Consider the following 27,730-nt stretch of genomic DNA (forward strand, 5'->3'; position numbering starts at 1 on the left):
GAAGAGAGTGAAGACTCCCAGCTCAAAGGACCAGTAAATATCTTCAACAAAATCATAGAAGAAAACTTCCCTAACCTAAAAAAAGAGATACCCATAGACATACAAGAAGCCTACAGAACTCCAAATAGATTGGACCAGAAAAGAAACACCTCCCGTCACATAATAGTCAAAACATCAAACGCACAAAATAAAGAAAGAATATTAAAAGCAGTAAGGGACAAAGGTCAAGTAACATATAAAGGGAGACCTATCAGAATCACACCAGACTTCTCGCCAGAAACTATGAAGGCCAGAAGATCCTGGACTGATGTCATACAGACCCTAAGAGAACACAAATGCCAGCCCAGGTTACTGTATCCAGCAAAACTCTCAATTAACATTGATGGAGAAACCAAGATATTCCATGACAAAACCAAATTTACACAATATCTTTCTACAAATCCAGCACTACAAAGGATAATAAATGGTAAAGCCCAACATAAGGAGGCAAGCTATACCCTAGAAGAAGCAAGAAACTAATCGTCTTGGCAACAAAACCAAGAGAATGAAAGCACACAAACATAACCTCACATCCAAATATGAATATAACGGGAAGCAATAATCACTATTCCTTAATATCTCTCAATATCAATGGCCTCAACTCCCCAATAAAAAGAAATAGATTAACAAACTGGATACGCAACGAGGACCCTGCATTCTGCTGCCTACAGGAAACACACCTCAGAGACAAAGACAGACACTACCTCAGAGTGAAAGGCTGGAAAACAATTTTCCAAGCAAATGGTCAGAAGAAGCAAGCTGGAGTAGCCAATCTAATATCAAATAAAATCAATTTCCAACTAAAAGTCATCAAAAAAGATAAGAAAGGACACTTCATATTCATCAAAGGAAAAATCCACCAAGATGAACTCTCAATCCTAAATATCTATGCCCCAAATACAAGGGCACCTACATACGTAAAAGAAACCTTACTAAAGCTCAAAACACACATTGCACCTCACACAATAATAGTGGGAGATTTCAACACCCCACTCTCATCAATGGACAGATCATGGAAACAGAAATTAAACAGTGATGTCGACAGACTAAGAGAAGTCATGAGCCAAATGGACTTAACGGATATTTATAGAACATTCTATCCTAAAGCAAAAGGATATACCTTCTTCTCAGCTCCTCATGGTACTTTCTCCAAAATTGACCATATAATTGGTCAAAAAACGGGCCTCAACAGGTACAGAAAGATAGAAATAATCCCATGCGTGCTATTGGACCACCATGGCCTAAAACTGGTCTTCAATAACAATAAGGGAAGAATGCCCACATATACGTGGAAATTGAACAATGCTCTACTCAATGATAACCTGGTCAAGGAAGAAATAAAGAAAGAAATTAAAAACTTTTTAGAATTTAATGAAAATGAAGATACAACATACCCAAACTTATGGGACACAATGAAAGCTGTGCTAAGAGGAAAACTCATAGCACTGAGTGCCTGCAGAAAGAAACAGGAAAGAGCATATGTCAGCAGCTTGACAGCACACCTAAAAGCTCTAGAACAAAAAGAAGCAAATACACCCAGGAGGAGTAGAAGGCAGGAAATAATCAAACTCAGAGCGGAAATCAACCAAGTAGAAACAAAAGGGACCATAGAAAGAATCAACAGAACCAAAAGTTGGTTCTTTGAGAAAATCAACATGATAGATAAACCCTTAGCCAGACTAACGAGAGGACACAGAGAGTGCGTCCAAATTAACAAAATCAGAAATGAAAAGGGAGACATAACAACAGATTCAGAGGAAATTCAAAAAATCATCAGATCTTACTATAAAAACCTATATTCAACAAAACTTGAAAATCTTCAGGAAATGGACAATTTCCTAGACAGATACCAGGTATCAAAGTTAAATCAGGAACAGATAAACCAGTTAAACAACCCCATAACTCCTAAGGAAATAGAAGCAGTCATTAAAGGTCTCCCAACCAAAAAGAGCCCAGGTCCAGACGGGTTTAGTGCAGAATTCTATCAAACCTTCATAGAAGACCTCATACCAATATTATCCAAACTATTCCACAAAATTGAAACAGATGCAGCACTACCGAATTCCTTCTACGAAGCCACAATTACTCTTATACCTAAACCACACAAAGACACAACAAAGAAAGAGAACTTCAGACCAATTTCCCTTATGAATATCGACGCAAAAATACTCAATAAAATTCTGGCAAACCGAATCCAAGAGCACATCAAAACAATCATCCACCATGATCAAGTAGGCTTCATCCCAGGCATGCAGGGATGGTTTAATATAAGGAAAACCATCAACGTGATCCATTATATAAACAAACTGAAAGAACAAAACCACATGATCATTTCATTAGATGCTGAGAAAGCATTTGACAAAATTCAACACCCCTTCATGATAAAAGTCCTGGAAAGAATAGGAATTCAAGGCCCATACCTAAACATAGTAAAAGCCATATACAGCAAACCAGTTGCTAACATTAAACTAAATGGAGAGAAACTTGAAGCAATCCCACTAAAATCAGGGACTAGACAAGGCTGCCCACTCTCTCCCTACTTATTCAATATAGTTCTTGAAGTTCTAGCCAGAGCAATCAGACAACAAAAGGAGATCAAGGGGATACAGATCGGAAAAGAAGAAGTCAAAATATCACTATTTGCAGATGACATGATAGTATATTTAAGTGATCCCAAAAGTTCCACCAGAGAACTACTAAAGCTGATAAACAACTTCAGCAAAGTGGCTGGGTATAAAATTAACTCAAATAAATCAGTTGCCTTCCTCTATACAAAAGAGAAACAAGCCGAGAAAGAAATTAGAGAAACGACACCCTTCATAATAGACCCAAATAATATAAAGTACCTCGGTGTGACTTTAACCAAGCAAGTAAAAGTTCTGTACAATAAGAACTTCAAGACACTGAGGAAAGAAATTGAAGAAGACCTCAGAAGATGGAAAGATCTCCCATGCTCATGGATTGGCAGGATTAATATAGTAAAAATGGCCATTTTACCAAAAGCAATCTACAGATTCAATGCAATCCCCATCAAAATACCAATCCAATTCTTCAAGGAGTTAGACAGAACAATTTGCAAATTCATCTGGAATAACAAAAAACCCAGGATAGCTAAAGCTATCCTCAACAATAAAAGGACTTCAGGGGGAATCACTTTCCCTGAACTCAAGCAGTATTACAGAGCAATAGTGATAAAAACTGCATGGTATTGGTACAGAGAAAGACAGATAGACCAATGGAATAGAATTGAAGACCCAGAAATTAACCCACACACCTATGGTCACTTGATTTTTGACAAAGGAGCCAAAACCATCCAATGGAAAAAAGATAGTATTTTCAGCAAATGGTGCTGGTTCAACTGGAGGGCAACATGTAGAAGAATGCAGATAGATCCATCCTTATCACCCTGTACAAAGCTTAAGTCCAAGTGGATCAAGGACCTCCACATCAAACCAGACACACTCAAACTAATAGAAGAAAAACTCGGGAAGCATCTGGAACACATGGGCACTGGAAAAAATTTCCTGAACAAAACACCAATGGCTTATGCTCTAAGATCAATAATCGACAAATGGGATCTCATAAAACTGCAAAGCTTCTGTAAGGCAAAGGACACTGTGGTTAGGACAAAACGGCAACCAACAGATTGGGAAAAGATCTTTACCAATCCTACAACAGATAGAGGCCTTATATCCAAAATATACAAAGAACTCAAGAAGTTAGACCGCAGGGAAACAAATAACCCTATTAAAAAATGGGGTTCAGAGCTAAACAAAGAATTCACAGCTGAGGAATGCCGAATGGCTGAGAAACACCTAAAGAAATGTTCAACATCTTTAGTCATAAGGGAAATGCAAATCAAAACAACCCTGAGATTTCACCTCACACCAGTGAGAATGGCTAAGATCAAAAACTCAGGTGACAGCAGATGCTGGCGAGGATGTGGAGAAAGAGTAACACTCCTCCATTGTTGGTGGGATTGCAGACTGGTAAAACCATTCTGGAAATTAGTCTGGAGGTTCCTCAGAAAATTGGACATTGAACTGCCTGAGGATCTAGCTATACCTCTCTTGGGCATATACCCAAAAGATGCCTCAACATATAAAAGAGACACGTGCTCCACTATGTTCATCGCAGCCTTATTTATAATAGCCAGAAAATGGAAAGAACCCAGATGCCCTTCAACAGAGGAATGGATACAGAAAATGTGGTACATCTACACAATGGAATATTACTATCTATACTAGTAGTATATTACTAATATTACTATGGAATATTGCTATCAAAAACAACGAGTTTATGAAATTCGTAGGCAAATGGTTGGAACTGGAAAATATCATCCTGAGTGAGCTAACCCAATCACAGAAAGACATACATGGTATGCACTCATTGATAAGTGGCTTTTAGCCCAAATGCTTGAATTACCCTAGATCCCTAGAACAAACGAAACTCAAGACGGATGATCAAAATGTGAATGCTTCACTCCTTCTTTAAAGGAGGAAAAAGAATACCCTTGGCAGGGAAGGGAGAGGCAAAGATTAAAACAGAGACTGAAGGAACACCCATTCGGAGCCTGCCCCACATGTGGCCCATATATATACAGCCACCCAATTAGACAAGATGGATGAAGCAAAAAGTGCAGACCGACAGGAGCCAGATGTAGATCGCTCCTGAGAGACACAGCCAGAATACAGCAAATACAGAGGCGAATGCCAGCAGCAAACCACTGAACTGAGAATAGGTCCCCCGTTGAAGGAATCAGAGAAAGAACTGGAAGAGCTTGAAGGGGCTCGAGACCCCATATGTACAACAATGTCAAGCAACCAGAGCTTCCAGGGACTAAGCCACTATCTAAAGACTATACATGGACTGACCCTGGACTCTGACCCCATAGGTAGCAATGAATATCCTAGTAAGAGCACCAGTGGAAGGGGAAGCCCTGGGTCCTGCTAAGACTGAACCCCCAGTGAACTAGACTATGGGGGGAGGGCGGCAATGGGGGGAGGGTTGGGAGGGGAACACCCATAAGGAAGGGGAGGGGGGAGGGGGATGTTTGCCCGGAAACCGGGAAAGGGAATAACACTTGAAATGTATATAAGAAATACTCAAGTTAATAAAAAAAAAAGACAAAAAAAATAAAAAAATAGCAAAAAGATATAATATAGGAGTAATTATATTATTTTAAAATTAAATTCATATTTATTTGCTAAGAAAGATAACTTTTGTTCCTCATGTAACCCCTTGTCTTTTGATGGTTGTCTGAGGAGCTTTTACCATATTTATTCTAAGACTTACAATTTATTTTCATGATATTCAGAGCTTCAGAATATGGGAGTAAGAATAGTATTATGGTATATCATCTCCCTCTCTGTATACCAGAACATTAATGGTTTATAGTTTATTAGACTGTCTTATACAAATTAAGATCAAACAATCCTATTAGAAGGAAAAAAACATGTTTCTTGACATTACACAAATAAAAGAAATTGAGTAATTTTCACATGTATGTGGTCAATATGAAGTGTCACTGACATATTATTGTCCTCAAATATTTTTTATTTAGTTCTATGTGCCAAATAAAAATAAAACATCTTAGTACCCACCTGGGTGTTAGTATCAAGCTGCCATTAGGGGCTTCGTTTAATCTCACAAATGGTCCACCTCCAGTAGATAGTATTGGCATTGATGAGTTTGCACTCCTAGAGTAGGAAAAATGACATATGAACAGGAGGTGAAATTACCAACAGCAATAATGTTACATTTTAAATTATTTAATGATGCATAATTTGAAGTAAATTATGTTAATACTTGGGAGAAACCTGGAGGGAGGGGAATTGTGGTCAGGATATATTATATATGAGAAGAATCCATTTTCAATATATATAATATGAAACACTATTATAGATCATTAGCAAAATTATTACTAATGACATCAAATATAGTCATTTTTGGGGAAATGCCTTTAGTACTTGTTTGAATATCCTACATTATATTACAAGGTTGCTGCACATTTCTCTCGAGGATTTGATTCCAGTTCTGTTTTTTTTTCTATTCGGTGTTATTGAGTGGATGTGAATAATTTAATGGATCAGCTCATATAAAATTTGAATTAAATTTGAATAAGAGAAATAAACACAGGGCTCATGATTTAAACCTTTCTTTCACCATGTATAACTCATCTTTCAAGAAAATCAAATCACCCAAGAATAGCATAGAGAAATAAGATTTTCAGAGTTTAACACTCTAATTTTGTTTTGTTTTTGATATCTCATTAAATTTAAAGTCAAAGCAGTCCTAAATATAAGGGAGAAGACATGTGGTTGCTCTGAGGGCCTCTGTAGCCTAGATCTGCTGTTACCAACTATTGAGCCACCGTAGAGTGACAAAAGACACCTACATGTAAAGAGGTATCAGATCCTCTAAGCTACAACCTGTGATATCTGCACCATCTATCTACTGTGAGGCTCAGTGAAGGTTTCTCTTAATTAATTTTACTTGTATGTTAAAATTTATCTAGACAGTTAAATCTCAATCCCAATCTTTTTTTGTTCTTTTATTCAATAAATATCTTAGAATTACGCTTAAATTATGCCTTTAAATTTGAAAGTCAGTGGGAAGAACATGGAAACAGGAAGAGTGGTGGTTAAAAATGATACAATATGCATATGGGAAATCATCCACAGTGAAAATCACCATCATCATCATCACCATCATCATCGTTGTTGTCATCGCTTCTGGATTCTAGGTGTATTGATTTTATTGTTATCTATGGTTGTTAGGAGACAATGTGGTCTCTATCTCCTGAAACAACATGTTGAGTGTGCTTGTTGCCTCTCCAGAATATTTAAGGTCTCCTTTGGATGACAGCAAAAAATAACCGAGTATTTGGGTGCATGAGAAATAGGTCAGAAGCACCCAAAATTCCTATAATCAATGAAAAGAAAAAGGCTTTCCAAAGTCCTCAACAGACTTAACACTTATTTGGTGCCTTCCAGCCACTGAACAGGAAGTTGGGAAAATAGATGCTCTGTCTAATGTCCCAACATTTGGTATATTTCACTCTCATTTGATAAGTAGATAAACGTAATGAAAGAACACAAAGTAATTAATCTTCCTTTAATAAAATTCCCGAAATTAAGACAAGCCTAGCTATTGTTATTTTTGGATTTTTATACTATTTTCTCCAACCACATATAATATAACCAGAATAATTATTTTATTAAATAGCTATGTGCAATGCATTTGCTGAAGCTTAGGGGAAAGGGGGCACAATTGGATGTAGAAGGCTAAGGATGCTCGAGTCATAAAATTCTTTACTGATATGACAGTTACAGGTGAAGACCCACACATTTTTTTTTGTGTTAGCACTGTAGATCAGATCAAGAGCTCTAAATATTACCAATGTGTGGCTTCTGGTAGATCTCATCACGCCAACATAAAGTACCAAGACTCCTGAACATAAAGAGGCTTTATTTGTTCATGGTCATTTCATGAATGGAACTGGTTGGTACACTTTATGGTGGGAGGGTAAAGTCCATGGTGATAATTACTCTCTAATCTTTCTTCAGACAACTTCCTTCTCTTTTTCACTCAAGTTACAGTTCCTGATTCTGCCTAAGGTTTGTCACCTTTGAGCATTTTTCTAGGTGGTTCTCTAGGCCTCTGATCTTTCAGGAGACACTGCCACAGTGTTTTGTCAACAGTAGTAGCTGTCACTCCAGAAACTTAAAAATTAAAACTATAAACTACCCAGAACCACTTTAGATCAATGGGACCAGAAAGTCAGGTTGCTGGCCCAGTATGCTACTGTAACAAACCATTCAAATGTTCCTAATATTTGCTATAGAAAGGGAACAAGGTTACAAGCTCTATTTATTAGAGTAATACAAGGTTCTATCTTTTTGCTTCCAACTTGACTTCTAACTATTTAATCTGTTTTAATTAATGAATAAAATGGAGACCATCAAGACTTTTTCATTAAATTGTATTGAAGGCATTTGGATATTAGACAATTCAATTTCCCTGTTCTTTCCATGTTCCTTTGAAGTTTCTTTAAGGTAAGCACTAAAGGGACCTATCAGTATCTGTAGAAATTTAATAAAAATAAAATATATTAAATTATAATTTTTATAAATATTTTAATCTACTCTACTTATTATATATCTGCTATTGGTGATACATGGTGAGACTGTGTTTAATGACTTTAACACATGTATTATGAATGAAAGGAAGGCTAGAGAATTCAGAGCCTGCCCCACCTAGGGATCCAGCCCATATATATACAGCCACCAAAACTAGACAATATTGATGAAGCCAAGAAGTGCAAGCTGACAGGAGCCTGATATAACTGTCTTCTGAGAGGCTCAGCCAGAGCATGACAAACACAGAGGCGAATGCTAGCAGCAAATCATTGAACTGAGAACAGGGTCCCTGTTGGAGGAATTAGAGAAAGGATTGAAGAAGCTGAAGGGGTTTGCAACCCCATAAGAACAACAATACCAACCAACCAGAACTCCCAGGGACTAAACCACTACCTAAAGGCTATACATGGCTCCAACTGCATATGTAGCAGAGGATGGCCTTGTTGGGCACCAATGAGAGGAGAAGTCCTCGTCCTGCCAAGGCTGGACCTCCAGGGTAGGGAATGTCAGGGTGGAGGCGGGAAGAGGTGGTGGTTGGGAAGGGGGAACAGTCTTCTAGAAGAAGGGAAGGGGGATGGGATAGGGGCTTATGGAACCAGGAAAGGGAATAACATTTGAAATGTATATAAAAATATCCAAAAAAAAGGAATAGTAGACACATGTTCTTCCCTTAGGAATCTCAAAAATGATGTTTCATTGTAAAGAAACAAAGTACTTTAATTGTGTAGTTTTATTGACAGTCTTGCTATGTATCCAAGGTTGATATTACTCTCTTCGTTCATCCCGCATTAACCTTGGACTTTCAGTACTCCTGTTGAGAACTAGAGTGTGTCTTGAGTACTAGGATTGCAGGGATTCACTCTCTTATCATCTTTAGTTTGCTAGATACCCTTACAATAAAATCTATAAAATATTCTCATGCGCACATCTTCTCATTTAATATTGACATCAGAACCCTAAAAGTATTCTTCCAGCTCATCTTTGTATCCATTCGGCAACTTAGTTAGAAGTAGACTGTGTGGAATCCAAATCCTGACAACTCAATTGTATCCTTTCCCCCTAGAAATAGTTTATTTAAGTCGGATTCACAATAAGTAGAATACAAAGCAACAAAAGTTTAAGAGATGCCGTTGATTAACACAGGACAAAATAAGAAACAATACGTGGAAAATGAGAGACTAGTAACTCTACGTGATGCCATTATTCATTTTTGAAAAAAATTTTTTTTCTCATAGTTTATAAATTGAGTCAAGAGGGCCAGTATAGTACATTATTTTATTACATCACACAGAAACAATCTTTGATACCGCAAGTAGTTAAACATTTTTGTATTTACAGATTCATTCATTTTGAGAACTCAGGTGCCCATTCCCACAAGTGTCTTAAAAGACTAGAGATTTAGTACCATAAGGATCACCATATATAGCTTTATTCTGCTTACATAGTAGTGTCTCCTAGCAACCTATTTCCAAACCATTATTAACAATGTTATACACTTAAAAGGCTCTCCTGACTGCAGGAAAAGTCTATTCTGTGTGAGAAGAGAAGCGTTTACATACAAACATCATTACTTTCTGGGTCACAGATGGAGTATAAAAATATACTTATAACGGAATTTTAGGGAGAGAAAAGGAGGATATCCCCAGGCTGCTTGGATGGTATTCAGTCTTTAGGCACTCCTCTCAGACCCTGCTTAGGTTGCCTCTCCTTTGTCTGGCTACGCAGAGTGCATTTGCTGAGATAAGGCTTCTTCCCTGCGGCAGGAGCTTAGGTAGAGATGTTTTAAGCCTTTGGACACACTAAAGCTGAAGGAATAATAATGCATGCTACAAATAGTGCAGCCCCACACTGCAGCTCATTTCACACCCCGAAAGGTGTGAGCAATGAATAAAGCCAGGTGGGATTAAGTTAGAAAGGCTTGGGGAGAATGAAGGTCTTTCTCTTCTGATTGGAGGGGAAGAAGGGGATTGATTTGGCAGGACAGAGTTCAGGGCTTTTATAGACAGGGGATTGGTGGACAGGAGCGAGAGTCAGAAACAAGGTATCCCACTCTGACAGTCTCAACAGTGGGCAGTTATGTAACACCATGTCTGACCTGGATATATTTTAATGGCAATCTTGTTCATTTACTACATTTAAGACAACAGACCTATCACTCGCCTAAGAAGACGTTTCAAGAGCAGGTGAATGGGTTAAATTTCAGATTTTCCTGACCTCAGGTCTTTAAGGTTTGCGACACATGCATGGAAGCAAAGAAATGTCAATAGAAAAGTTATCTCGACCCAATCAATCCCTTCTTTGTGCAAGGTCCCATACTCACAGAAAGAGAGGAATCAATGGGTCAATCTTGTCATCGCTCTCTGTTATCTTACAGACATAATAGTGTTTGGATGAAAACAAACTGCTGGCTCCTCAACCAATAGCGTGGCTGGATTACGATGTTTTCAGGAGCTTGTCAAGGGGGCAGAGTTCTCTATGGACACTGTCTTGAGTGTTTTGTGCAGCATGGATCTCCTCCTTCACTTTATTCTCCCAAGTCTGACTGGTTTTATTTTAATCAAAGTTATTTATTTATGTTTTTATTTATTGTCCACATATTTGTGGGGATTCACGTGTGCATGTGTGCATGTGTGTGCATGCATGTGTGCGTGTGCATGTGCGTGTGCGTGCGTGTATATGCGTGTGTGTGCATGCATGTGTGTGTGCGTGTATGTGCGTGTGTGCGTGCATGTGTGTGTTCGTGCGTGTGTGTGTGCGTGTGTGTGCGTGCGTGTGTGTGCATGCGTGTGTGTGTGCGTGCCTGTGTGTGTGTGTGTGTGTGTGCGTGTGTGCTTGTGTGTGTGCATGCATGTGTGTGTGCATGCATGCATGTGTGCCTGTGTGCACATGTGGATATGTCTAAGTCAGATGACCAGTGTAGACCCAGGAAATCATCTCTACACTGTTTTTGTTCTTGAGTTGTAACTTGTTGGCATTCCTTGACCAGTCACATAAGGAAATGATTGATCAGAGATGAGTGTTGGGAAGCTGTCAAACCACTGCAGCTCATTAGCTCCTCAGTTATTTTTAGCTTAATTTTAAAGCAGGAGAAAATGGGTGTAAATTGTATGTCAGGTGAATTACATGCTTTTAGTAAAGTGCAACATTTACTGCAATTACTTAAGTAGTCATTTTAATAGAGTAAAAATTATTTTTCCAACTTGTTTAGAGCTTCTCGCCCTCCACCACACTGCATCCGTCTCTGTTTCTGTCCCTGTCTGTCTTTCTGTCTGCCTCTCACATATATATGTATGTATATATATATATATATACATATACATATATACACATATACATACCCACCAATAAATAAATAAATAAATACAATAAAATGTGTAAAAATATCTTTTATTCACCAGATGTAATTTTTGTCTTGGAGACTTACTACTGAATAAGATCCCCCTTTCTAGTTCTTTCTGAACTCTGGCTGGCTGTTTCAACTCAGCTGTTCTGGCCTAGACTCCTCCTAAGCTGACTGATTTAGCTACTGACTGAACTGCTCTGCTTGACCCCAGACTAACTCTGGCAATCTGTTCTGATCTTCTGGCTCCTTCTCAATCTCTGGCTCACTCTGTCTTCATCTGCAACTTCTCTCTGTAAAATTTCTGGTAAAAAAACCTGTCTCTCCCCAACACTTCCCCCTTTCCTCTGTGTGTGTGTTTGTGTGTCTGTGTGTGTTTGTGTGTGTGTATGTGTGTGTGTGTTTATAGTTGTAATGAGTTAAAGCTTTTGACTATATAGTTGAAAATTATTAGGACACTGACAGAAAGTACCTAAGGTTTTACAAACATCTTGAAGAAGAACACTGACACAAGTCCATTTCTTGTCCAGCTTTGAGGATGAGAGGATAAAACAAACCAGTCTGGCAGGTACGGTAAGAATGTATTGCACAGGACTCTTAAGAGAGCTAATAGCCCCTCACAAAATGCCCAATTAGGAAATGAATGACTAGCTCTACTTCCCACTAATGTTCTTTAAATATTAGTTTTAATGATTTTACTAGGCAAATCTCATGTGAATGGGTTGGGCTGAAACTTTGGATCTCCTTCTTGAAAAAAAAAAACAATTGAACACTCACCGTTACCCTTAGCATTACTCTCACCTCAATGTAAAAACAAAACTAAACGAACAAAACACTAAACAAACAAAACTTTCTCACTTTCATCAAAGACATAAAATTGCTATTCAAAGTCCTTTTTTACTTATGTATGCTATAAATGAAACGGATTTAAAATGTTTAATACAAAGGAGTAAAAGCTGATGAAATCTTCCTTGTGGGATTTCCTCAAGTCTGTGGGGAATTTCAGCTCATACCTAATCTGCATAAATAACCTTGAGAGAATACAGTCCCGCTTAATAAATTGGATCCTAAATTATTTCCTGCTGTACCAAACACATCATGTAAGCACACTAAGGTTTTTTATTTATTTATTTATTTATTTTGGATTTCCATATGCCAGTCTAGACAACTCTCATTAATGCTGTAATGTCCTCTCAGTTATTAAAGCACTATGGAGACTAATAAGCATGGATAGAAACAAAGATTAACATCTTTGCACAAATTACCTGTATCATTTGAGAAGAAAGCAAGTACCTGGTCTTTCTCAAAAATATTGTATCTAAGGCAATGGGCCACGTCACTTATTTTCTACACTGGAGGACCCTGTCTCTTGATCTCCATGTCTCACAGCAAGAACTGAGATCCATAGGAAATGAGGTCAATGGGCCAGACAGTAAAGTCTGGCTGGGGATGAGATAACGTATAAATATTAGGACTCAGTGTTGTAGAATTGATTTATAGTTACTCAACTCATACAAGTCCCTTGAAAGCCTTTGCTGATATGCCCTAATTGAGTTCAAGTCTCCTCTACCACATTTAAAAATAATATATAGTAATTTTCTGTTGATATGTTTATCCACACCATATAAATATATGACACCAAATCATATTTAATTCATTCATGGTCCTGATTTAATATTGTCACTAATGCTTTTATTTCTGAATCAGGAATAATCAAAATATACTCACAAAGTTTAACTGCACTAAAGATACATACATTCATTCTAGTACATTTTATTTTGCATTTGTAAAAAACATCTCTTCACCTCAGATATTTAACTCAAATTAATTAATTAACATTTCTTGTTTTTCATGTTTGAAATTATAATTGTAATATCATCCCTTTTCTTTCATCCACTCTAATCCCTTCATATATCCCTCCTTGCTCTCTTTCACATTTATGATCTGTTTATTGTTATTATTCAGACATATAGTATGTTCATGTACCTGTGCATGAAGATTTCTTGTATTTATAACCTGGGAGCAATGTCAAAATACTGGTGAAAAAGAACTTAGGAATTCGAGACATTTAGAGGCCCTGGTGTGGGAACAAGGTAAATTCATCAGTACCTTCAGCTTCAGTTGGTTATACTAGCAAATAAATTATAAGTCCATATATATATATATATATATATATATATATCCATTCTCTCTCTCTCTCTCTCTCTCTCTCTCTCTCTCTCTCTCTCTCTCTCTCTCTCTTTCTCTCCACATACACGACAAGTACTATTAATAGTAAAAAGTAAGGAAGTAGATTATAATCACTTACCCTAGTCCCAGAAGGTGGCAAACTTCATTTGAAATTTGTGTGGTCCAGGGCTCAGCACAAGCAATATGCCATATGTTATGAATATTGAACTGTACCAACCCATTGTTGCTCTGTGTGCCATTGAGAAAGCGCACTAAAAATGCAGAGAATAGGATGGCAGTCACAGGAAATAAGGGAGTGGATGGAGGTCATGTGGGAATATTGATCAAAGAGAAAAATATTTGTCTATACTGGAGGAAGAAAGTTTTTTGGGACCAAGTGCACTATACAAATACAATGAGAATCTACTCTTAAATTATTACATTGATTAATTAATTAATTTCAAACTACTTCATCACAAAAATATATTAAGCACTTGAGGTGCTGCGTCTATTGACACAGATTGGTTCATTTCACATCGTATGCATAATGCGAAATGTCACGTTGCATCCCATGAAGTTACACCTATAATTTTTAAATATTCAACAGAATTTGTAAAATACCAATAAGTACATAGAGATTCGTTAAGAATATTGGATTATACACCATGTCATCTTGATTAAATTCATAAAGGAACGGTGGCTACAACAAAAAGATGCTCTCACTTAACGGTTAGATTAGTAATTGATCATACTTTTTTAAAGAGTATCTTGGGAGATATAAATTGAAAAATCCTAGTTTAGTTGGTATTATTTTGTCTTTTTTTATGACTATGAAATGAACAAAAGCAAAATGTGCAAGTTTATTTACCAGAAAGTGAATAAAATAAAGTTGGGTATGTCATTTTTATATTATTAAAATTTATTTATGAAAAGCATTGCTTATAAACTAGAAAAGGGAAAAATGAAATTCAGGAGAAAGCTCATGTACTTTGTACACTTGTGCTGCCTTTTCAGAAATGAGTTTTGTTTGCTGTATGTGCTCTTTGATTTCTCTCCTCTTCTCACTAATCTCACAAACATTCTGCAGTCAATATGATGCCTGGGAAGGGGTTCAAGCTAAGCTAATTGTCATAAGAAAAAGAAATTCTCATTGCAGTCTGACCGACAAACACCATGCTGTCATTGTTTTTACTTTATTCTCTCATTAAAAGAATTCGATATTGAATTAAACAGACTATGATTTAAAAAAAATAACATCCTTAGCTCTTGTGAGGCATATGATCTTTGACATAATTTCTTCAAAACTCAGTTTCTTCAGGGCTAAATCAAGTTAGTTATGAATGTGCAACTCTTTCATCACACTTATTTGTATTGCAAGCACATAATATATGTAATACCTTTTTAGAAATCAAATTAAAATAATATACAGTAAGATAATATGTTATTCGTATCACTATTGCAGTCTGAAATGAGGGCTTGGCCAAAATCAATCAAAGCAGAAGAAATAGAAGATGCTGAAGAACTAGAAATGCAAAGAGCCCAAACCAGAGAAGTCAGTAATAATATGCATTCAGGTGCTCCTTCGGAAGGCAATAAACACAAATAGCATAGAGAATGGGCCAGGTACTAGGATGCCCGGTTTGGTTATATTTTTTGTCCTAGGCTTAGTTATTACATGTAACCAAGTGTAACAAGAAACACACACAAACGAAAAGTCTCTATATTAGTTTTACTCCAAACCAAAATGGTTTCGAAGCTCATACTGGGAGAGCGGTTCACGTTCCTCAACCCTTGCAGTGAGACAATATGTATTCTTCCTTTCATGCTTGGGGGATCTAAAAACAGAGTTAGTGTGACACGAGCATTTTCATGAAAATAAGACATACCACAATGTGCTTCATCCGAGCCATCACTGCAGTGTTGGTAGCTGTCACAGAGATTCCCCATTGGAATGCAGTTTCCATCTTTGCACTGAAATTCGTCATCCTGGCAGGGCTCTGTTTATTTTATAGAGAAAAATACATAAATAAATAATACAAAAATGGAAGGTTTCTGCATACCCAATCCATTTATGACCCTTTAACCATAAGACATTTGCTTTACTGCTTGAAGGAAGAAGCTTCAATGTAGAAAACCCCCAAATTTCTTACTCGGATTTAATGCTTCAGAAACAGCATTAAAGTTCTATATGTAGCTTAAATGATTATAGCTTAAACCTTGGCCATCCTTTTGTGCAAAAATGCATTAGGGAAAGTTCTAAGAAGTAGCTGAGGTTGTTCTTAAAATGTCCCAACCCTACAGATCTCAGCTATAGCTGGGAGAAACTTTCCTCAAAGAGACTTATCATCGTAATTTAAAAAGAAGAGCCCTATTAGATCACATATAACTTCGATACTCTGTGATTGCATGTTCTATGGTAAACTGACAATCTGGAAACAGAAACAAAACCCTTTGATAACAACCAGCAAATGTAAAAAGAATCAGAATTGTATCATTATATCAAACTTGGACTGATTTCACTAAATCATGACTTCATTAGAAGGATATCACAAATAAAAGGAAGACCTTTCCCATAGAAAAGTTACTACGAATTAACTATGCGTTTGTCAAATGTGTATGTGTGTTTTGTGTACACATATGGTATGTGTACAGAAATGTAAATAAAACAAAAGTAGGTGTTGACCTTAGGTCATGAAAAGTATACATAATAAGCCTAGATCTCCACAAGAAACAATTGTTCTTTATTAATTGTTCTGTATTAACTAGTTAGACAATATTTGAGAAAGGTGGAGTTCAACTTTTATTGTTTTTTATACATGTATGAAATTATCAAAGTTTATACATGTATAAAACTCTGATATCTGTCTCATTTTTTCTTTGTTATTCTGTCTCCTTACAAGTGTTTTTTCTCATAGTCATTACTTTTTGGATTCAAATCCAATCAGAAGGTTGTCACTCCCAAGTTAGTTGTGCCATTATTGTGTTTGTATGTCTTGTCAGACCAGTCATTATTGTAGCTCACAGGGTTTATTTATAATGAGCAAAGGTGATAGTCCCAGAGAGAAATCATTCAGCTGGGAAGCTAAGTTTTAGAGTAAATTTGACAAAAGTATCAAATATTGGCATGTGTTTAATAATTTTTAAATTATTTCTTTGAAAGTTCCATACATGTTTGATTATGCTCCTTAAGCCCCCAAGTTGGATACACTGTCCTTCCCTTGCTATCCAAATTTGTGTCTTTTTAATCATTCCAGACAGATTATGTACATAAATTAATCTCTCTGAGATTATTGGATCACAGTAAAATTTTTAGAAACCACATTCCCACAGGGGAGTAGCTTTCCTTCATTTATTTAGTAGCCATCGACCTCCAATAGCACATCAGGTAAGGACAATGGGTCATGAAAGACTATTCCATTCATGCTAGATTATTGACTTGCTTGTTCTTGAGTTCTTCAGTGTTTGTTCTTCTGCCATAGTATTCAGAATGTGACTGCAAGAGGTCATCCTTCAAGCCCCCTGAAGTCTTAAGAATATCACCAGACAGGGGATGTAAAGATTGCAAGAATTGAGAGGTGCAAGAAGTCCCATGAAATGCTATCTTCTTGGATGACATATCCGTAGCACTCACAAATTCATAGCAGCTGTGATCACTTGAACAAGATCTACTCAAGAACAAGCAGCTCGGCAATCTAGCATGGACAGAGGAGTCTATCTTGACCCATTATCCTTACATGGGGTACCGTTGGGGGTTGACAGTTATTAAAGGAAGGAGATCCATTCTGTGAGAATGCGGTCCCAAGAACACTACCTATGATGAGCCCGTACTCATGTCCATATAGGTAATATTAATAGGACTGAGAAGGATAAAACCCAATAGATCACTGTGATTGCTACAAAGGAAGACAAACTGAGTTTGACTCCAGGGACCCACTTGGTGGAAGAAGAGAATGAACTCCTACAATGGTTCTCTAACTTTGACATGAGTGCCCATATACAGATGTCCACACACATACACATACTCACTAAGCAAATGTAAAAATAACATAAAATGTGATTTAAAAAGCAGAGGGTATAATGTTGGAAGGAGGAGCTGGAGCATGGGCATGGATATAATGGGCATATACATATATGTGGGTCTCAAAATTTAAAATGTTGTTTTTAAATCTCTCTCCCTCTCCCTCCCTCCCTCCCTCCCTCCTCCCTCTCCCCCCTCTCTCCTCTCCCTCCTTCCTAGCATTGAGCTCTAAAAATCTCTCTGTTAAGTCAACACTCCATCCTTCCTTTCAAATTATTAGATATGCAGGAGATGTCTAACCATTCTCTCTTGGTAACAGAAGTTAATAACTGGGGATGTTTGTCTATTTTAAGCTTTAAAATATCCTATCTTTTACCGAAATCCAATTGCTTTAATGAAAGTATTTTTAGGAGGTTATGACTGGCATTTTCTCCAAATTTTTATAACAGGAGAAAAGTAGGTTATATATCTCAAAGCATAATCTTATTAGAGAGATTCTAGCAAATGCAATTACCAATTTGTTTCACAAACACATATTTTTAAACAGATTACTGAGATGACAAATGGCCCCAAATGATTATATATTTATTTTTTACAAGGAATCATGAGTATCTGAGTGGGAACATTTTTCTTTCTTCTGGATGTTATCATTTCTTTAACTTACATTTAGGAAATCTTTAAAGTAAATGCACATACATAAATATACATTCTATAACAATATGAATTTCAGCATACATTAATTTTATAAGGTAAGAAGATTAATATTGGACCCATAATCAAATATTTTAATGTACTCTGTTAGTCATTACCAGTTACTATAATTTTTCATGTTTTCCATAACTATTATAATCATTATGTTAAATAAACTTACAATGAGAGTACATATTTATAGATATATTTGTAATTTTGCTTTTATTATTATAGTAAAGTTATACTCAATTGGAAAGGCATATTTTAGTAGTTAATATAAATACAAATATATGAATAAAATTTGAGTGAACACATGTACCATGTTCTTGTCTTTAAAATAATTATAATTTACTGTCCTTCTGTTCTCAAAACTGTTAGGATTATACCTGAAAGTCTAGAAAAGATGGCTAGTTTAGATGTTAAAATAAATTATATAATCAATTTCAGAATTGAGAAAAATGGAATATTGTTGCTTAAGTGAATAAGAATCATAAAATCTGAGAGGAAATATGAATAAACTATTTAAAGCTTTCCATATACATCTAAAGTTGATTTTCATTTTTTGGAACATATATTATTTCAGGTCATTGGGAAATCTTTGATACAACAATTTACTTTCTCTGGAGCCTGAAATCTTACCTCAGATAGTTTTATGCCCGTGGTGAGGGAGGAAAAAAGTAATATCACTCAGACTTAAATTTCCCCATCTTCTCTTTATGAAGTCTCTACAGCTCTGCTTCATTTAGACACCATATGCTTGCTTTTTAAAATGGAGCTGAATTGGTTTCTAAGGCACACAGCACAGAAGCTGGGGAGGGTTCGGGGGTCCTGATTGTAACCAGCTGCCATTGGTGAGTTGCTGCACGCTCTACTGAATCCCTCCTGAAGACTACTTGAACCAGAAACAAGCAACTGGTGCACGTTCACAAGCGACTCACCGTAATAAATATCGACTGTGAATCCTCAAGTTCAACATGAGTGGAAACGGTTGGGAGAGGATAAATGAAATAATTTAGGCCTCATAACTATTTTATTAGAAAACTTTCAAGTACTCCTAAAATATCTCAGAAGACAAGGAAAAACTTCATAAACACTGGAAACAGTTTATAACATGATTTTCATATTTTTTTCTGAAATTATTGCCAAAGCAGAATATCAATGTAAGGGAGTATGTGTACCCAATCTCACTAGTCATTACTGGCTTGACCATCTTTTATTGCCAAGACCCTGTTTCTCTGACTGTTTTTCAGGCTTTTGTTATTAAAATATGAACCAACAAACAAAACCAAGCTTGACAGAAAAAGATCAAGCTAAGAACAACTGTTTCACTGTGCCAACCCCACAGAGAACTGTCTTCTAGGTACAGCAGAAATGGCAGCTCACAATTGGGTACAATAGTCATGACTTATCTTCTTCTAGCTTCAATTAAAAAGATTCTTATTTTATAAACAAGATGCTCATGACCAAAATATGGGTCCATGGCCAATGAAATGCAAAGACCCCCTTCACATAAAACTATATGTCCTCTGTACTGACTGCATTAAACTATATGATTTTGGTAACTTTCTCAGACACAGCTTTTCAAAATACTCAGCCCATTCTTTTTTCATGAGTAAGAATTATATAAAAGTAATAATGAATAATTTTGTTGGAAGAGTTGTGTTTGTTCTTGATTTCAATAGTCTATACTATTTCAAATTTCTCATCTCTTGCCATTTGTGACTTTAAAGTAGGGTTGTAAAGACCTATTGCTTTTATTAACTTTGCCCTGAAGTACTTTCATTTTTATATATGAAAGAATGCTCTACAGTTATTTCAATTGCTTATGTTTGTAACAAACCCTCTTACTTACTGGTCAGTGTATAGATTAAAAAATAAATTACTTCAGTTGGTTTCATTTTTTTTTCATTTAAATATACATGTAATTATCTTGTGATTAATTCTTTTCATGAAAAAAAACTCTTGAAAACTTGTTGAGAAGTCTGTTCCTCTGGCACAGAAAGCACTTTATGTGTTAGCTATTTTCCTGATCCATTGTATGAAGCCCTGTATATCTTAGCATATAACTATCCAGAATACATGTGAATTTAATGTCTAATTAAATACACATGATCTTAATGTCATCCTTAGCATGTAGACAGTAACTGAAGTCTCATAAGATAAAGTTATCTATGTATTTTTCATTGCACAGTATTTCTTAAACCTAAAATATCATTATTTTACATTTTTTCAATATAATTGGTTTAGTAATCATGTGCTCACATATATATGTATATATATGCACATATATATTGTTCATAAATACTGTTCTTTTGTAAACTCAGAATGTTAAGTACAAAAGGCTATAATATCGACACTTTCTAATATATTTTTATTTTACAAAATTGAGTAGATATAAGGATTTTCAAGTTCATTCTCATCTGACTTAGAAAGTGTGTTATTTTTCCCCATGCGGTTTTCTTTCTGAACTTGGTGTAGTGTTGTTCTTCATTTTGAGATTTTCTTTGGTGTGTTATGTGTCTTGCATCCCCTTTACTGACTCTCAGCCTTTCCCTTGCATTTAATATTTTAATTGGGTGTCATGTGCATCTTAGCAGTTCAGTGGCCAATTTCCCTCCTCCTCTCTCAACAAGCTCTTGGCAAAAGAAAAATCCTTTCCTCACTGAGTCAATTACTTTACTTTGAACTTTCTGTTGAAATGTAACTTTGGTGAGTAGGAGTCAAGGAGGTTCCAAGAGAAGTGTTAATTGATATACCAAAAATGATGTGTTCTCCTGCTGTGACAAAACTCAGGTAACCATTATATTGATAAAGAGGAGGGAGAAAAAAAAAGTTCCATATGCTGAGAAAAACAAAATATCATCTCAGAATGCAAACATACACATTGAGATTCGGGCTTGAAGTGGATTTTGTTCCCTTGTTTTGTTCTGATCCACTCTAAGGAGGTGTGTGTTACTTACGTGGAATCCCCAAGTAATAGCCAGAAGTGAAATTTGCTTTGAAGCCCTTGCCTCCGTTCTTCATGTCTGTGTCGAAAATCACAGTCATTCTATTTGTGGTAGAGAACAAGTCCTTCACAGGACCACGTCCTGTATACACGGCTGCCACAAAGGGAAAGGAAACCGTAAGTTCTAGAGGTAGGATTGTGTACACCAGGGCTCATCTAAAGATTATACATATTCTTATAATTTAGATGTATCTATTAGAAGCAGAAAAACAATTTCAGAACAAAACAATTTCTATCTATAATTTACAGTATAATTTAGATATCCTTCTGGAATATTTCCTTCTTTTGATTTGTGTGAATATTAAGAAGCAAAATTAAGAAAACAAGAAAATAATAAACTTATTTTCCTTGACCATATAAGCAGGGTTTTTAGTAAGAAACAGAATTTAGTCTGAAAATGTAAACAACAATGACAAAAACAACAAATAACATTCGAAATGTGTTTACAAATGGATATAAAGATCCAGATGAAATGTTTCCTAATTCTTGCTGACTCCAGAGGATTTCATTGTTGCTTTATTTTGTGTGTCGCTCTGACAGTCCATTCCAGAAAGCTGTGGTCTGGAACTCTGTGGGTTTTACCTAACCCATCTGGGGAATCCTCTCTAGTATCCTTGTTCTTCAGAGGGTAGAGTTAAATGAATGCCTAAATAATATGACATAACCTTATGCTTGGCTAATAACCTTTAAATGTGCTAGTAGTGTGTATTTTATTATCCAGACACAAATATTTCTCACATCTAGTTAGAAAAAATAATAGCAATAGAGAAAAATAAGCCTTGGTTTACTTTTGAATCCTCAGCTGTTGAGAAGAAGAGGATGCCATGGATAATAATAAACAAAATGGTGACAAAATATAGAGTAAGATGACTTAAAATATTTACAAAGAATAGTATTTGGATATGTTAGGGCCAGAGGACATCTAATTTAATAATTATTTTTGAATAGCTATGTACACGTATTTCATAAAACTACATAGTAGAATATACATGATGCTTCTATAGTTAACTCTTACCAACTTTTAATACCCACAAAGCAAATATAGCAATCCTGATTAGCAAAGAATGTTCTAGGAGAGTATAATCTTGTCAGTATTGCAAACATGTCCCAAAACTCAGCATATTCTGAGAAGACTTGGTAGAAGGGAAATCATTATCAGAATATAGTGTTTGAAAAAAATTATTTTTAATAGAATGAAAATCTTTTACATGTTACTTAGATGTTATATTTTCATCTTGCCAACTGTTAATGCTCTTTCTGTAAATCATCTTTCCTGAGCTACACAGCTTTCAGAGGGTTGAAATTTCAGTCTTACCTAAGAGCAGGGAGTCAAATTTTACCCCATCTCTAACTTCAACTACATCATTGATATTTTCTAAGTCGAATTCTTGAAAGTGAAGTTGAATATTTTTCCCACTCTGTGCATTTAAGTTCCATATACCTTGAAGACAATAAATAATGACAATTAATTTACAATGAACGTCTTTTTATTATTTTCTTTGTTTGTGCATTTGTGTACGTGCATATATGTGCGCCTGCATGCATGCATGTGTTTGTGTGTGTGTGTGTGTGTGTGTGTGAGAGAGAGAGAGAGAGAGAGAGAGAGAGAGAGAGAGAGAGAGCAAGAGGGAGAGAGGGAGGGAGGGAGGAGAGAGAGAGAGAGAGAGAGAGAGAGAGAGAGAGAGAGAGAGAGAGAGAGAGAGAGACTGGGATGATCTTCCCAGAATGTACAAAGGATGAATAGCTGAAATAGTTCTCTTCGTCTACCATTGAAGTTCCTAAAATCAAGCAGAGGGCATCATGCTTATTGGCAAGAAAGCAACTTTACCCAATAAGCTGTCTAGTCAGGCTCAGTTCACCTAATTTTCCATGATCAAATAAGCAAACTCTTATATTTATTTGAAAGCATCTCCATTTATTAAAATAAATTGCAAGCTGTTATTTCTATTTAAAAAATTGCCTGCCCCAAAAAATGTTTTTTATTCTTAAATTATTTTCTGAGTTGATTCAGCATTCAGATTCTAATTTATACTATTCCCCCCTACACTCTAAGTATTCTCACTCACACTTTAAGAACCAACCTCTGTCTGTAGGGTACTGACCTCTCCAGGTATTTGCATTATGCACCTCATTTGATGAAAAGATAGAACCGTCTCTACATCCCTGGAATGAAGCCTACTTGACCATGATGGATGATTGTTTTGATGTCTTCTTGGATTTCATTTGTGAGGGTTTTATTGAGTATTTTGCATTGATATTCATAAGGGAAATTGATTTGAAGTTATCTTTCTTTCTTGGGTCTTTGTACAGTCTAGGTATAAGTGTAATTGTGGCTTCATAGAAGGAATTTGGTAGTGATCCCTCTGTTTCTATTTTGTAGAATAGTTTGAAGAGTATTGGTATTAGGTCTTCTTTGAATGTCTGGTAGAATTCTGCACAAAACCCATCTAGTCCTGAACTTTTTTTGCTTCTATTTCTTTAGAGGTTATGAGACTGTGTAGATGGTTTATCTGACCCTGATTTAATTTCGTACCTGGTGTCTGTCTAGAAAATTGTCTATTTTCTCAAGATTTTCCAGTTTTGTTGAGTATAGGCTTTTATAGTAGGATCTGATTTTTTTTTAATTTCCCCAGTTTCCATTGTTATGTCTCTCTTCTCATTTATGATTTTGTAAATTTGGATACTGTCTCTTCACCTTCTGGTTACTCTGGCTAAGGGATTATCTATCTTGTTTATTTTCTCAAAGAATCAGCTCCTGGTTTTGATGATTCTTTGTAGAGTTCTTTTCATTTCTACTTGATTGATATCAGCCCTGAGTTTGATTATTTCCTGCTGTTTACTTCTACTTCTCTTCAATCAAATCAGTAGCCTTCCTCTACTCCAGGGATAAACAGGCTGAGAAAGAAATTAGGGAATTGATATCCTTCACAATAGTCCCAAATAATATAAAATACCTTGGTGTGATTCTAACCAAGCAAGTGAAAGATCTGTAGAACAAAAACTTCAAGTCTCTGAAGTAAAAATTGAAGAAGACCTCATAAGATGGAAAGATCTCCCATGCTCATGGATTGGCAAGATTAATATAGTAAAAATGGTCATCTTTCCAATATCAATCTACAGATTCAATGCAATACTCATCTAAATTCCAACTCAATTCTTCATAGAGTTAGAAATGCAATTTGCAAATTCATTTGGAATAACAAAAAACCCAGAATAATAGAAACTAATGTCAATAATAAAAGAACTTCTGGGCAAAATACGAACCCTGACCTCAAGCTGTATTTCAGAGCAATAGTGATAAAAACTGTATGGTTTTGGTACAGAGACAGGCAGGTAGATCAATGGAAGAGAAATGAAGACCCAGAAATGAACCCACACACTATGGTCACAAAGAACCTAAAACAATCCAGTAGAAAAAAGACAGTTTCAACAAATGATATTGATTCAACTGGAGGTCAGCATGAAGAAGAATGCAAATCTATCCATTCTTATTGCTCAAGTTGAAGTTGATCAGGGACCTCCACATCAAACCAGATACACTGAAACTAATAGAAGAAAAAGTTGGGAAGTGCCTGGAACACATGGGCACAGCAGAAAATTTCCTGAACAGAACACCAATGGCTTATGTTCTAAGATCAAGAATCAACAAATGGGACCTCATAAAATTGCAAAGCTTCTGTAAGGTAAATGACACTGTCATTACTCCAGAGAATCAAGTAATCCCATTTAAAAAAATGGGGAAAGAACTAAACAAAAAAATTTCAACTGAGGAATAATGAAAGCCGAAAAACACCTAAAGATAAAAACTCAGAGGACTGCAGATGTTGTCAAGGATGTGGAGAAAGAGGAACACTCATACATTGTTGGTGGGATTATAAGCTGATACAACCACTCTGGAAATCAGCCTGGAGGTTCCTCAGAAAACTGGACATTCCATTACCTGAGGACCCATCCATATAATTCCCTTGCATATTACCAAAATATGCTCCAACATATAACAAGGACACGTGTTCCACTTATTCTCATACTAGCCTTATTTGTAATAGCCAGAAGCTGGAAAGAACCCAGAGAATTTGGATTTGTAATGCAGACTATGCAATCTTCAGACAGCTATAGTGAATGTCTCTAGGTAGTAACCCTGGCCCAGCAGTAACTTTTGTACATAATTTGTAGGTTGATTTCTCTAAATTTAGGTATTTCAATGGCCCCCATTTATTAGCGCATTCATGCTGGAAGTCTAATCATGTTACCCTAGCTATAATCTTCATTGAATCTAGTACATGTTCTCTCCATGTGAAGACATTACACTGGCTGTTTTTACACATTCCATTGACCTTTTTCTATAAAACTGAAAGTTTGTGGTACATCTTCTGGGAGTTAGATCAGTGAGCTAGGAAATGGTAAGAAAGATCTATCAACATCAAGGGTATTGCTTTATGTTTTTATTCTGGAATCACATTACTAAAATAACTTCAAGGAATAATTGTGAGAGTTCCTTGAGATAATGTATGTTGTGCATCATTGCTTTGCGTCTATTCTTCTTTGTGTCCATTCAAAGTAGCTCATAAGTTTGAAAGAAAAAAATCAGGGAAGGGTTTATGGGAGGCTTCGGAGAGAGAAAAGCAAAGAAAAATGATGTAATTACAAATATTCTCAAAAATCAAACAAATCCTTAAAGAAATATTTCATAGTAGTAAACAGGCTACTGTATTCATTTTAACAAATTCATAATCTATTTTGCTCATTTAAAAGGTATCTCCCTTGTATATACATTTTTTCTTTGATAAACTGGGGGAAAAAGACTTACAGAAAGCTTGGTTGGGGTAATTGTCTGGAAAATTTGGAGAACTGAACGTTGTATTTGGCTCCCATAGTTCAAAAGGTCCTCCGCAGTCAGCTGGAAGGGATTAGGAAAGAATTGTTAACCACATCATTCCCATTGGTCAGAGATTCTATTAGATTCCAGACATCTTACGATTACATTTCCTACAATGCTAGTTCTGAAAAATTCATCCTGCATGTTGTATAAGTTGTCAGGGAAACAATGCCAGTACATCATTGTCATTACTAGAAAAGTTCTCAAACCTCTATACTTTTATTGCCCTTATAACATATTAAAAGATTATAATAGTGTACAGGGTTTGATCAAGGGAAAATATTTTGCATGTTTATTTGATGAAGAGAAATATTTTGCAAAACAAAAGGGAGAGAAATGATGGCTGCAGGAAAGCATGGATATTTATAATAGAGCATATCCATCCTTACCGCCATCCTAGAAGCACCAGTGCTGCTGATCTCACAATCTGAGCTTTGCTATGATTTTAAAAATCTTTTATTCTCAAGATACTGGGTAGAAATGCCACTAAACATTGAAATGTTTGGTAGCTAAGAAGGGGAGAATGCCACTTTTTCCTCTCGTTTAATAATGTTTCTGAGGTAATGTATGCTGGGGAACACCTGTAATATCAGTCTTAGAGCATGAAAACAGGTGTATGTCAAATCCAAAGACACCCCATGCTACCCGAGAGCCTGTATACAACCACCGCCACCCAACACAAACAGCAAGTTTTAGTTTTCTTTCTGGTTAACTCTGTTACCATTTTACAAGAGTCAATTGGGATTCCCAGAATTTAATTAAATTTATTAGAAACCTATATAGTTATGACTAAATCTTTTTGTTCTGGCTACAATTCGATGTGTTAAAATTCTGTTAGTTTGAGTGTGTCTGGTTTGATGTGGAGGTCCTTGATCCACTTGTACTTAAGCTTTGTACAGGGTGATAAGGATGGATCGATCTGCATTCTTCTACATGTTGCCCTCCAGTTGAACCAGCACCATTTGCTGAAAATGCTATCTTTTTTCCATTGGATGGTTTTGGCTCCTTGACCCCATAGGTAGCAATGAATATCCTAGTAAGAGCACCAGTGGAAGGGGAAGCCCTGGGTCCTGCTAAGACTGAACCCCCAGTGAACTAGACTATGGGGGGAGGGCGGCAATGGGGGGAGGGTTGGGAGGGGAACTCCCATAAGGAAGGGGGGGGAGGGGGATGTTTGTCCGGAAACCGGGAAAGGGAATAACACTTGAAATGTATATAAGAAATACTCAAGTTAATAAAGATGAAAAAAAAGAAAAAATTCTGATATTTAGTGTATTTTATTTATTAGAAATAACTTAATAACCATTAACTATTTTAAGGACCTGGTTTTAATACTTATTACCACTGTTATATTAAAAAATGATTTCCAAAATGTAGGTAGCTGATTTAACTATATGAAGTATTTTGCTTTTGAGCGAAGGCAAATAAAGTTAGACTTTTTTTTTTATTC

General features: G+C 36.1%; 1 protein-coding gene across 2 annotated transcripts in view; it reads right to left on the minus strand.

The window, feature by feature from the left end:
• Positions 1–27,730, minus strand: part of Tmprss15 (transmembrane serine protease 15) — a 122,681-nt gene that overhangs the window by 25,955 nt on the left and 68,996 nt on the right. For both annotated transcript variants that reach the window (NM_001105895.1, XM_087575941.1), the window contains 6 exon segments: positions 5,643–5,738; positions 13,829–13,961; positions 15,576–15,686; positions 21,358–21,498; positions 22,720–22,845; positions 26,212–26,301. In NM_001105895.1, the coding sequence (NP_001099365.1) occupies positions 5,643–5,738; positions 13,829–13,961; positions 15,576–15,686; positions 21,358–21,498; positions 22,720–22,845; positions 26,212–26,301 (697 nt within the window).

The sequence above is a fragment of the Rattus norvegicus genome, chromosome 11 (assembly GCF_021556685.1).
Source record: "Rattus norvegicus strain SHRSP/BbbUtx chromosome 11, alternate assembly SHRSP_T2T, whole genome shotgun sequence".
NCBI classification, from domain to species: Eukaryota; Metazoa; Chordata; class Mammalia; order Rodentia; family Muridae; genus Rattus; species Rattus norvegicus.